Here is a 12,109-nt window from a genome sequence, read left to right as displayed (position 1 = left end):
AAAAAAAAAAAAAAAAAAAAGCTACTAATATTATTATCAAAATATATAGTAATACGTAAAAAAAGATCGTTAGAAAACGTGTAGTATGCACATTTTGCTATTTCTTTTCTTTTTCGTTATCTGCATTAATCTATCTCTCTTTCTCTTTTTCTCTTCTCTCTCTGTATCTCTCTCTGAGTGGTGCGAATATCCAAAACAGTTCTGTCCGAGTCTCTTTCGTCTTCCTCCTTGAAAGCTTCTTTAACCTTTCTTCTTCTTCTCCCATTCGTTATTGGTTTAGTGATCAATAATATACAACGACAACGGCCAAGGTGAGTCTCCCGGTGATTTCTTCGTCGTCGTCGAGATTTGATTATTTTTTTTCTTCCTCATCTTGTTTCGTCTGAACGTTTATATAAAGATTATATATTTTTATACATTTAGGTTTCGTTTATGTTTACTGTTTCATTGCTGTGTGAGTTTTTTAGATTGAGGCTACCACGATTTTTTTTTTTTTCTTTTAATGTAAACTCGATCCGTAATTTTGTGATTAATTTTAGGCTGAAATGATGATTAGTATTAATAGTTTTTGTTAGCTTAGTTTTTTTTTTGTTTTTTATGAATCGATCTTGATAATATTTTTGTTTGAATTCAGTTTTTATTTGGCTATAAAAATAAAAATAAGTTATGAAGGAACCAGTTTCTTTTAAATGGAAATGGTGTTTTAATATGTTCATAATTATAATAATATGTACTTGAATCTGAAACAAGAAAGTTTTGTTTTGTTTAAGGTAATTGATTTTCTTTTGTTTTTTTTGTTGATGTTGTTGTTGTTGTCATTTTTAAGGATTTTGGAACAAGAGACAAGCACTAAGCTCTGTTTCTCTCCTCCATGGTGTCAAGATCTTGTGCTAATTTTCTAGACTTATCATCTTGGGATCTTTTAGATTTTCCTCACACTCCAAGAGCTCTCCCACGCGTCATGACTGTTCCGGGAATCATCTCCGACGTAGATGGAGGAAGTATATCCTCCGAAGTAACAACTTCTTCCTCCGGTGGTTCACGTGAGAGGAAGATCATAGTTGCTAACATGTTACCACTCCAATCCAAAAGAGATGTGGAAACTGGTAAATGGTGTTTTAACTGGGACGAAGACTCTCTCCAGTTACAACTCAAAGATGGGTTCTCTTCAGAAACAGAGTTCCTCTACGTCGGATCACTTAACGTAGACATCGAGTCTAGTGAGCAAGAAGAAGTATCTCAGAAGCTTTTAGAGGACTTTAACTGCGTTGCAACGTTTTTGTCCAAGAAGTTGCAAGAAATGTTCTATCTTGGTTTCTGTAAACATCAGCTCTGGCCATTGTTTCATTACATGCTTCCTATGTTTCCTGATCATGGAGATCGTTTCGACAGGCGTCTTTGGCAAGCTTATGTCTCTGCCAACAAGATATTCTCAGACAGGGTTATGGAAGTTATTAACCCTGAGGATGATTACGTTTGGATTCAAGATTATCATCTCATGGTTCTTCCTACGTTCTTGAGGAAACGTTTTAACAGGATCAAGCTTGGTTTCTTCCTCCATAGTCCTTTCCCTTCATCTGAGATTTACCGCACGTTACCTGTCCGCGACGAGATTTTGAGAGGTTTGTTGAACTGTGATCTTATTGGATTCCACACGTTTGATTACGCGAGACATTTCTTGTCTTGCTGTAGTAGAATGCTTGGTCTTGATTATGAGTCTAAGCGCGGTCATATAGGGCTTGATTACTTTGGTCGGACTGTGTATATAAAAATCCTTCCTGTTGGTGTCCATATGGGTAGATTGGAATCTGTTTTGAGTCTTGAATCTACCTTGGCGAAGACGAAAGAGATTCAAGAACAGTTCAAAGGGAAGAAGCTTGTTCTTGGCATTGACGATATGGATATATTTAAAGGTATAAGCCTAAAGCTAATTGCAATGGAGCATCTCTTTGAGACGTATTGGAATTTGAGAGGGAAGGTTGTTCTTGTTCAGATAGTAAACCCGGCAAGATCTTCTGGTAAAGATGTGGAAGAAGCTAAAAGAGAGACGTATGTGACTGCGAAAAGGATCAATGAGCGTTACGGTACTTCTGATTATAAGCCAATAGTGTTGATTGATCGTATGGTTCCACGTGCTGAGAAATCAGCGTATTGTGCAGCAGCTGATTGTTGCTTAGTGAATGCACTGAGGGATGGTATGAACTTAGTTCCTTATAAGTATATAGTATGCAGGCAAGGGACTCGTAACAAGGCTCTTAATGATGATTCATCTCCCCGCACAAGCACGCTTGTTGTGTCTGAGTTTATTGGATGCTCACCTTCTTTGAGTGGTGCCATTAGAGTGAATCCATGGGATGTCGATGCTGTGGCAGAAGCGGTAAACTCTGCTCTTAAAATGAGTGAGAACGAGAAGCAACTACGGCATGAGAAACATTACAACTATATTAGCACTCATGGTGTTGGTTACTGGGCAAAGAGCTTTATGCAGGATCTTGAGAGAGCGTGCAGGGATCATTATAGTAAACGTTGTTGGGGGATTGGATTTGGATTGGGGTTCAGAGTTTTGTCGCTCTCTCCAAGTTTTAGGAAGCTATCCGTGGAACACATTGTTCCTATTTATAGAAATAAAGGGAGAAGGGCTATATTTCTTGATTATGATGGCACTCTTGTTCCTGAAAGCTCCATTGCTCAAGATCCAAGCGACGAGGTTGTCTCTGTTCTGAAAGCTCTCTGTGAAGATCCCAAGAACACAGTGTTTATTGTTAGTGGAAGAGGCAAAGAGTCTCTGAGCAATTGGCTATCTCCTTGTGAGAATCTTGGAATAGCAGCTGAACATGGATACTTCATAAGGTATATATGTTTGTCTTGTTTTGTTTTCGCCATAGAGGTTCTGAAGAAACTTATAAAAGACTTTCATATTTTTGTTGTGGGTGGTAGGTGGAATAGCAAGGGTGAGTGGGAGACTTGTTACTCGTCTACGGATACAGAGTGGAGGTCAATGGTGGAACCGGTAATGAGATCGTATATGGAGGCAACTGATGGGACTAGTATAGAGTTCAAAGAGAGTGCGTTGGTGTGGCACCATCAAGACGCAGATCCAGACTTTGGATCATGTCAAGCTAAGGAGCTTCTTGATCATCTAGAGAGCGTTCTCGCCAATGAGCCTGTCGTTGTCAAAAGAGGTCAACACATCGTTGAAGTCAAACCACAGGTATTTAAAAAGCATAGATCTCTTTCACTTCCATCCAAAACAAGTATTTTGCAAATCTTGAGAATGTTAGGATCCTTATAGAAAGTTATATATAATGTGCATTGGAATGAACTTAGGGTGTGAGCAAAGGTCTAGCTGCGGAAAAGGTAATCCGAGAAATGGTAGAAAGCAGGAACCCACCGGAACTGGTGATGTGCATAGGAGACGATAGATCAGACGAGGACATGTTCGAGAGCATACTAAGCACAGTGACAAATCCAGAGCTTCTGATTCAGCCAGAGGTTTACGCGTGCACCGTTGGAAGAAAACCAAGTAAAGCTAAGTACTTCCTGGATGATGAAGCCGACGTGCTTAAGCTCTTAAGAGGCCTTGGAGACTCATCATCGAGCTTAAAACCAACATGTCACACACAAGTTGCATTTGAAAGCATCGTTTAAAGTGGGACGTACCAAGAGAAAAGAAAAATAACCAAAATAACATAACATCATCAATATGTAAAAAAAATGATATGGGCTATTGAAGAATTTGCCTTTTTTTTCACTGTTGGTTTTGGCCTTTGGGTAAATTAGAAACTATTTTTTTCTCCCCTTTGTATAGCAACTTTTTATTGTTGTTGCTTCTATTTAAATTTATTATAAATTCCATTAATGGGCTGGCTCAACTCAACTACATCAGTCATTATCAAGGAATTGAGAGGTTCATGTTGTTGTTGTCGTTGAGGGACCAACAACTAGAGAAAAAAGTAATTGTTGTTTTGTAATTTTATGTCATGTCCATTTATTTCCCCAAAGATCATCTCTTCTTCTTTATCATCGACGGTCGTGGCTCGCATGATAATCATCCCACCGCCATTTTTTGTTTGGTGTTGTGTTTTGTTTCTAAGATTTTTCAATATTAAAGTTTTGTTTTTTGCCAACTCAATGAATGATAAGGTTTTAGTAGTGAATGGTTGGAGCGGTTGGGGCAGATAAATTCATCTGCGGATTAGATTGTTCTTTATTTACCATTTATCAGACGTATTCTGCAGTGGTGCGGTCCAAGAAAACAGAAATAAAACCACAGTAGACCAACTACAGACCACTTTTGCATACATATAGAGTTAGTGCGCAGCGGTCTGCTGTCCGCCTTATAAAATAGAGCGGTCCATACCGCAGACAGATTTGACCGCATTAACCATAGTTACCGTTCATACCTTAAATATAGCTCAACTTGCCTATTTCCAGCCCAGGAGGTTCGGTCGTCACCAAACTATCACCTCTCATTTCCAAAACCAAAAGTATATATGTGTGAAAAAACTTAAACGAAATTTTTACCAAATAGAAAAATTATCTTTATAAAAAATCAAGATGATTATTTATTTATGTTGATACACTTAACAAAAGCAAACAAAAAAAAGACATTTCCTATAGAATTAAACAAAAGAGTTCACTCTTGATGAATCTTCTTTTCTCTGAGTTAAAGTGTTTTTAAAGATTAAAGGGGACCAATTTTCAACTTTCTTTCTCATTGCTCCTTTTATTTTATTTTTGTGGTGGCTTTTACATTTTTCCATATACGCACAAAAAAACCTACTATTTCTTTTTATTTTTAAAAGATACATTATTTTATTTCACGTTCTTTACCTTTGCACTGTTTCCAAATTTTTGGAAGAATCAGCATCCGAAGTTGCATGCACCTAAACTAATCTCAAAAGTTTCATCCAACTTCTTTCTTTTTTTTTATAATCGGGTTTATTACGATAATTATATACGAAGACTACATTAACACCTACTAGGACACCAATTTTTGTATGTAAGCAAATCACATCTTAAATGATTGGAAAAAAGGGATGGCCTCAGAGGACAAAACCAAATGTGCACCGTTGTTCTCACATGAAAAAAAGACAATAAGTCTCGCTTTCACATTTTTGGTTTAAGCAAATCAACATGAAAATGGTGGTCAAGTGGAAATATATTTAAGAAGAGAGAAAAGAAAAATTGAAAGGAGTATAATGTTTGAGACAATATTATATGTTATCTTTACAATGAAAGTTTTTTTAGCAGATTAGTCAAGTCAGCAGTGAAAAAAAGATTAAAGAGGTAAAAAAAAAACAAAAGAAGAAAGTGAATTTACAAAATAAAAATAGGTAAAAGAAGAAGACTAAAGGCAGCGCGAAACAAGGATTTTGGAGCGAGAATATATGCACTGTTTGACTCACTCTAGTCTTTAGTCTAATTACGATTTTACTCCCATATTTTAAAAAAGTTTCATTATTAATCCGTAACTAAAATAAAAATGATCGAGTAATGTAAAATAGACAGACACGTTACCCTTCGTACACGTGACGTACTCCAAATGGATCCTAAGTGACACGCGTGGCTGTTTTATTGGATGTCTTGTTTTGACAGAGTTAGTGGCTCCTGAGGCCACTCAAACAAAAAAGCTATAGGAAAAAAAAAAAAAAACAAATTATACAATTAAATTTATTTTCGAAGTTTATAAAATTTCTATTTTTTTCCATTTAAGAAAACTAGAAAAGTATAACTAATTCGCATCTAATATAATTTTTGTTTTGTAGAATATTTTGTATTTTAGTGTGATTTTTTTTTTCTGATTTTACAAAGGGAAATTGGCAGAAATAACATAAAAAAATTTATAATTTATTGGGTGACTACTCTAACCATAAGGAGTTAATATATTTTATATATTATATAATATATACGCTTATACCCTTATCCATAACTTCTCCACCTTTACCTCCTTTCACCTTCACCACCTCAACCTCCTTTCAGCACGACCACCTCCACCTTTTTTTACTATCACCCTAAGGTTCATAAAGTACTATCTCTTAGAGTTTAGTTTTCCTACAGCCACCACCACCACCGGCCACCGGCCGTAACCTCCGGCGACCACCGTTCATCTTCGACCGGCGAATTCCGGCAAACTCCGGCCATCTCCGACCGCCGGCAAATTTCGACCTCCGACAAACTCCGGCCATCTCCAACCTCCGGTGAACACCTCCGGTGAACACCTCCGGCGAACTCCGGCCTCCGGCACCACTAGCCACCACCTACCAAATAAATAGAACACTAAAATGGTAATTCTATCTATCCCTCCTCCTACTTTTCTAATTTTGTCAATTAATATGCTATATTCTTAATTAATTTTGTGAATATGGTTATTCAGCAAATTGACCCTTTTACAAATTTGTATGAATTCAACAAAAATATGTGTTAGAACTTAGAAACAATTAAGCAAAGTAACAATATCGTTAATTTCTTATATATAACAAAATCATCATTATTGTTTAGAATTTTAATTTTTATTTTATTTTATAGGATTATAGAATGAATAGATGTATAATAAAGACATGTAATATTCTTAAAATATTATCTAAACAATAAAAGATGAATAAAGTTCCATACCATAAACTTTCATACTAAAAAGTTACTACAATCTTTATTCAAAAAAAATCTCTAATATATGATATAAAACATTTGTACTTATTCTGTAGTTTGTAGAATATATTCCATCACATAAATTTGGTAAAAGCAGATCTCTTTTTTCTTTTTGATAACCTAATATAAAAGCTCATCTTTATACACACATAAACTAAACTAAATTAATCACTACGTCCAGAGAATATATTTCGAAGTTTTATTCTTTCTAAACTCGTAAAGTTAAGTTTTGATATTTCCTAATTAATTAAACAAACAACGAAACTAAATTAATCACCAACCCATACACAAAAAAGAAAAAAAAAAGTGACGACGTTGATCGCATCACATGGAGATGAGTCTCTCTTTTTTATTTATTTATTCTTCTGTCTCCTTCTAAAACTAAACCTTTCCCCTTTCCTTTTTTTCTCTGACTGAGAAGACAGACACTCTCTTCACTCTTTTTTGCTTATCAACAAACAAACTCTGCAAAAAAAAACTCTAACCTCTCCTCTGTTCTCTCTCTCTCTCTCTCTTTCATCAAAGTTCAAATCTTTGCATTGTCCGCCATTTATTTATGCTTCTCCCAATCTTTACTTTTTTTTGCCCCCAATAAGAATCTGTGTATGAAGCTAGGGTTCTTACTCTTTTCCTCTGCCGCTTCTTCTCAAGTTTAAAAACTTGTCTTCAAAATCGAATCAAATGGGTAGAGACTTTCTTGTTCTGAGTATTCTCATTCTACTCCTTTCTGGGTTTGTATCTTCAGCTCCTTCAGCTAATTCTCCTGCAAGTAAGTGTTGTAAATGTAATCACTTTAGCTTCTTTGCTTAATTGTTTCAAAATCTTACGATTTATTTTCTTTTTGCAGAGATTGTAAGTGGGTTCATCTCAAATCATGGCTCTTCACTAATGAAATGGTTATGGTCACTCAAAACCACCACCAAAACAAGTTCGATTCTTTTCCCCTTTTTCTGATCATAAAGCTTGCTTTTTTCAAAGATTAGGTTTTTTAACAGTAAAGGTTTCTCCTTTTTTTTTTTTTTATAGAATCACCGATTGCGACTAGATCGATGGTCAAATTCGAAAATGGGTATTCAGTAGAGACGGTGTTCGATGGAAGCAAGCTCGGTATTGAACCGTATTCGATTGAAGTCTTACCTAACGGCGAGCTACTTATTCTGGATTCTGAGAATAGTAATATCTACAAGATCTCATCTTCTCTTTCACTATGTAAGTTTCAATTTGCTTTGTTTTTTTTAGAGTTTCTTTAATAAAAATCAGTTTATGGGTTTGTGTCAGAAGACTTTTTTTATATATAGATTTGAAGTGATTCTATATGATTTTGATGATGTTGAGACCACGCTTGTTCTTTGACATCACCTAAAACTGAATGCACATGGGGACTTTGTGTGTACAAAGATGCTACATATGGAATTTTTTTTTTTTTTGGTACTTCAAAATTGAAAATTCCAGTCTTGAGCAATATTACTATTTTTATGGAGATGATTTTGCTGTATCTTTGTCGTATCTGGGATGAGTTTGTCGGGGATGATATCAGTACAATAGTACTTTTTTTTCACTTTGTTTGCTGAATCTGACTTTTTCAAAAGATGAGATCTAAAACAAAAAGTGTTTCTCTATGGAAAATGGTCAAGAATAGAAACTATGCTTTACTTAAAAACCTGCAGCTTAAACTGGTTTGTATGTCATTAGAAAGTGAAAATGAAAACTTTGTTTCTTTCTCTGCATTTTCAAGAATCTAACTACTTGGCTGAGTTCTTGTTTTTGAAATGTTCTATGTGAGTTTTAATTATATGGAAACATTTTGTAGATAGCAGGCCAAGACTGGTTACTGGCTCCCCTGAAGGGTATCCGGGTCATGTGGACGGGAGATTACGTGATGCGAAGCTGAATCATCCTAAGGGGCTTACGGTAGATGACAGAGGAAACATATATGTGGCTGACACTGTTAATAATGCTATCAGGAAGATAGGTGAAGGAGGTAAGAGAGTTTGTTTATATTTTGAGAATAAACATTCATAAAAGGGAGTTTGGTGATTACTGAGTTTAAAAAACTTCCATTGTAGGAGTTACAACAATTGCTGGGGGTAAGTCAGTTCGAAATGGAGGGCATGTAGATGGACCAAGTGAAGATGCAAAGTTTTCAGACGATTTTGATGTTGTTTACGTTGGAAGTAGTTGTTCACTGCTCGTTATTGACAGAGGAAACAAAGCCATCAGAGAGATTCAACTCCATTTCGACGACTGTGCTTATCAGTATGGAAGCGGGTTTCCTCTTGGTAAACACTTTGCCAAAACACCAACCCTCTTTCTGTTTCTTCTTGTCGTTAAATTCTTTGAATAACCAGTCTCTGAATTCAATCGTATTGCAGGAATTGCGGTTCTCGTAGCTGCAGGTTTCTTTGGTTATATGCTGGCTCTATTGCAACGTAGAGTCGGTTCTATCGTGTCTTCTCATAACGTAAGTGTTTTAAATCTTACCTAAAACATTACCCTCTTCTTCTGCTGAAACTATTCAAACCGTTTCATACACAGGATCAAGAAATGTTCGAAATGGATCCTGATCAAAAGCCTATGAAACCATCCAGACCATCTCTGATTCCAACCGGAGATGAGCAACAAGAGAAACAAGAGGAAACCTTTGTGGTTTCATTGGGAAAACTCGTTTCAAATGCTTGGGATTGTGTAATGGAGATCCTAAAAATAAAGCAGACAGGAGGAACCAGTTATCAGCAATACCAAGGGACGACGACAAAGCAGTCTGCTGTGTTTAACACATCAACTCCATGGCCGATTCAAGAGAGCTTTGTGATTCCAGAAGAAGACGAACCTCCTCCCGTTGAGCCAAGGAACCCAACTCCAAGAAAAACTTATGCTTTTATGTCCAAAGATGCAGAGAAAATGCAGCAGCTGCGTCAGAGCCGTGCATTTTACAGTAGCTGGGACGCTGAATTCCCTAATCAGCAACAGCAGCAGCAAAAGCAGCACCAGAAGCAGCAGCAGCATCGAAGGCATTACTCGTCGATCCCACACACTTATTATGAGCAGGACAGTGAGAAAACTAATGAAGTAGTCTTTGGAGCAGTTCAAGAACAGAGCAGCAAGCGGGTGGCTAAGCCTAAGCCTAAGCCTAAGGCTATAGAGTCTGGTGATCAGATGAATAATAATACTCAACAGAATCTTCACTACAGAGCTCATTCTGTTAATTACCCTTATGGATACTATCCATATACATGAAAAGTCTCAGGTTTTGAGAGTTTCTCTGGGAAAACCAGTCTTCCTTGATAAGATTATGCTGGGAATTTAGAAGTTTTTTGGGGTATAGGTGGGATTTTGAGATTTCATTGCGAGGGAATGAGAAATTTTAAAGATTATGCTCTGTCTTGTAAGAAAAGTCTCATACTTTGATTGTATTGGGGGAATATATTATATATATATGAAGAAAAGATAAGATTATCTTTTTGATAGTGGTTATGTAATGTAACTTACGCTTTGGATTGAAGAATCAAATGTCATGCGTATACAGCATTGTTAAACAAGCGCCATTGTTAAGAAAATCCTATTCGTGTAAAAATGTCAAAAGACTTTTTAAGCATTGGTAAAGAAAGTGCATCTTACTTCTTCTAGGCCACCAATCAACACCCAAATTCACTTCTTAACTTCAGCTGTCAACAAGTGTAGTACTGACAAAACATCTCTTTAGGCAGATGATATTCATCGTCGTAATCCAAATCGGAATCATATATAGAAAACTCGAGGAAAAGTTCAAGGTCGGAAACACCACGGTGCAGCACATCACATATCCAACGATTAACTGCAAAGCAGAGGAAGAGAGACGTGGTTTGGGTTGGTTTTGTTTTAAATTTTCCTGGTTGGTTTGGTTTGGACCGGTTATCAAAGCAAATAAGTGTTTTTTTTTTTTTGGGTTTAAATGTAAGTTTCTTTTATTAGTGGACGCTTCGCTTCCTTCCCCATTTTATAGTTAGGGTTTTACCAAAGAGAAATAGATTGGATCAGTAATCTACCTGATGATCTCATTTGCCACATCTTGTCCTTCCTCTCGACAAAGGAAGCTGCTTTAACTTGTCTTATCGCAAAGAGATGGCGGAATCTGTTTGGTTTCTCACCAAATCCTCGGTTTGAAGAAAAAGACTTTTGACTATCGAAATTCTGATTTTGGTATTCCATGGAGTTTCCTAGATTTCTTGGAAAGGGTATTGGCTGTGTCAGGCAACTCCCCACTAAACAAATTCTCCTTGAAATATCGACAGAGTGTTGTTGACTCGGCTCTTATCAACCCTTGGATACGTAATGTGCTAAGTCGTGGTGTTTTGGATCTTCTTCACCTTGACGTTATTGTTAAAACTTAAAAGTGTTTAATTTGTTCACTGCCTTTAGAGGTTTTCACTTGCAAGACACTTGTTAAACTGAAACTAGGAAGAGAGGTTTGTTATTGCTACGGTTCCTGAGAATGCTTATCTTCCTTCTCTTAAGACTCTGTTTCTTGATTCTGTTCGGTTCCATAATCATCTTGGTTGTTCGTTTGAAGCCCTTCTTTCTGCTTGCCATGTTCTTGAGGAATTAGAAATAGTTGGTAAGCGTTGGGAACATTTGAAATGGTGTCGCACCGTGTCATCCCCTACCCTTCAGAGACTTACCATTTGACTGTGAAGTCTCTAAAGACTTTGATGGTTTTGTTAGGTCTTCTGATATCAGGAGCCTTTCTTTTAATACTCCGAGTCTTGTCTACTTAAAGTACTCTGGTTTTGTTTCGGATGAGTATCCAGTTGTTAACCTTGACGCCCATGTGGAAGCTAAGCTTACTCGTGCTTGGAGAAGATTTCCTAAGTATAGCATTAACCCAAGGAATCTGATCAAAGGGCTAAAGAAATGTTGAGATCATGGAATCGAAAAGGAATAGAACCCGTTTGCGAGTGCTTGTGTGGATATAATTTTGTGTTGTCATGTCCTGTGAAAGTCCTAAGAGATAACCAAATTCCGAGGAAATAAAGAGGAGAGTTGGAGCAAATGAAACACCTCCTGGAGAAATTACTCTTGCTTGGGCAACAAACGAAAAAGCAAAGTTGCAACTCGCCATGGATCTGCTAACTCTTCTAGACCTTGCAAGATCCAGCTCAAGTTTTTTTCTAGCTAATTTAATTAACTAATGCATAAAGTGTAACTTTGACCCCTCTCTCTAGTTCCTTTTAAGTTTCTTTGAACCTGAATTTGTTGATTTATACTGTCTACAAGTTACCTTTGGGATCCTAGACTTACTCTTAAGCTTGGAGGTAAATATACTCTATTCTCTTCTTCTTTTTGTTTAAGTGAATTAGCTCCTTTTCACTCGACTTTTTTCACTCGAATCAGGTGATAAAGCTTATGAAGATATTTAACACAAGTGACTAAAAAGATGCTTAAGCTTCTTAGTTTACTCATGCTACGATTAGTTCATGTTTGA

At 36.6% G+C, this 12,109-nt stretch overlaps 2 protein-coding genes across 2 annotated transcripts; both read left to right on the top strand.

Moving 5' to 3' along the window:
* LOC104712572 (probable alpha,alpha-trehalose-phosphate synthase [UDP-forming] 8) lies at window positions 105–3,853 on the top strand. The gene is made up of 4 exons (XM_010429498.2): window positions 105–311; window positions 827–2,850; window positions 2,938–3,211; window positions 3,328–3,853. The coding sequence occupies exons 2-4, from the start codon at window positions 872–874 to the stop codon at window positions 3,646–3,648; spliced, it is 2,574 nt and encodes an 857-aa protein (XP_010427800.1). The 5' UTR covers window positions 105–311; window positions 827–871; the 3' UTR covers window positions 3,649–3,853.
* LOC104712571 lies at window positions 6,950–10,115 on the top strand. Its single transcript, XM_010429497.2, has 7 exons — window positions 6,950–7,417; window positions 7,496–7,576; window positions 7,675–7,857; window positions 8,459–8,629; window positions 8,715–8,927; window positions 9,021–9,109; window positions 9,184–10,115. The coding sequence occupies exons 1-7, from the start codon at window positions 7,330–7,332 to the stop codon at window positions 9,883–9,885; spliced, it is 1,527 nt and encodes a 508-aa protein (XP_010427799.1). The 5' UTR covers window positions 6,950–7,329; the 3' UTR covers window positions 9,886–10,115.

Source organism: Camelina sativa, chromosome 9 (assembly GCF_000633955.1).
Source record: "Camelina sativa cultivar DH55 chromosome 9, Cs, whole genome shotgun sequence".
NCBI classification, from domain to species: domain Eukaryota; kingdom Viridiplantae; phylum Streptophyta; class Magnoliopsida; order Brassicales; family Brassicaceae; genus Camelina; species Camelina sativa.
This window is presented reverse-complemented; position numbering and strand designations above follow the sequence as displayed.

Bases quoted from the DNA above. Each gene is read 5' to 3' on its own strand.
- LOC104712572 (XM_010429498.2), top strand. From the start codon at position 872: ATGGTGTCAAGATCTTGTGCTAATTTTCTAGACTTATCATCTTGGGAT. The intron at 2,851-2,937 runs GTATATATGTTT...TGTGGGTGGTAG, and splicing joins GAACATGGATACTTCATAAG to GTGGAATAGCAAGGGTGAGT. The intron at 3,212-3,327 runs GTATTTAAAAAG...GAATGAACTTAG, and splicing joins TCGTTGAAGTCAAACCACAG to GGTGTGAGCAAAGGTCTAGC.
- LOC104712571 (XM_010429497.2), top strand. From the start codon at position 7,330: ATGGGTAGAGACTTTCTTGTTCTGAGTATTCTCATTCTACTCCTTTCT. The intron at 7,858-8,458 runs GTAAGTTTCAAT...AACATTTTGTAG, and splicing joins CTCATCTTCTCTTTCACTAT to ATAGCAGGCCAAGACTGGTT. The intron at 9,110-9,183 runs GTAAGTGTTTTA...TTTCATACACAG, and splicing joins CTATCGTGTCTTCTCATAAC to GATCAAGAAATGTTCGAAAT.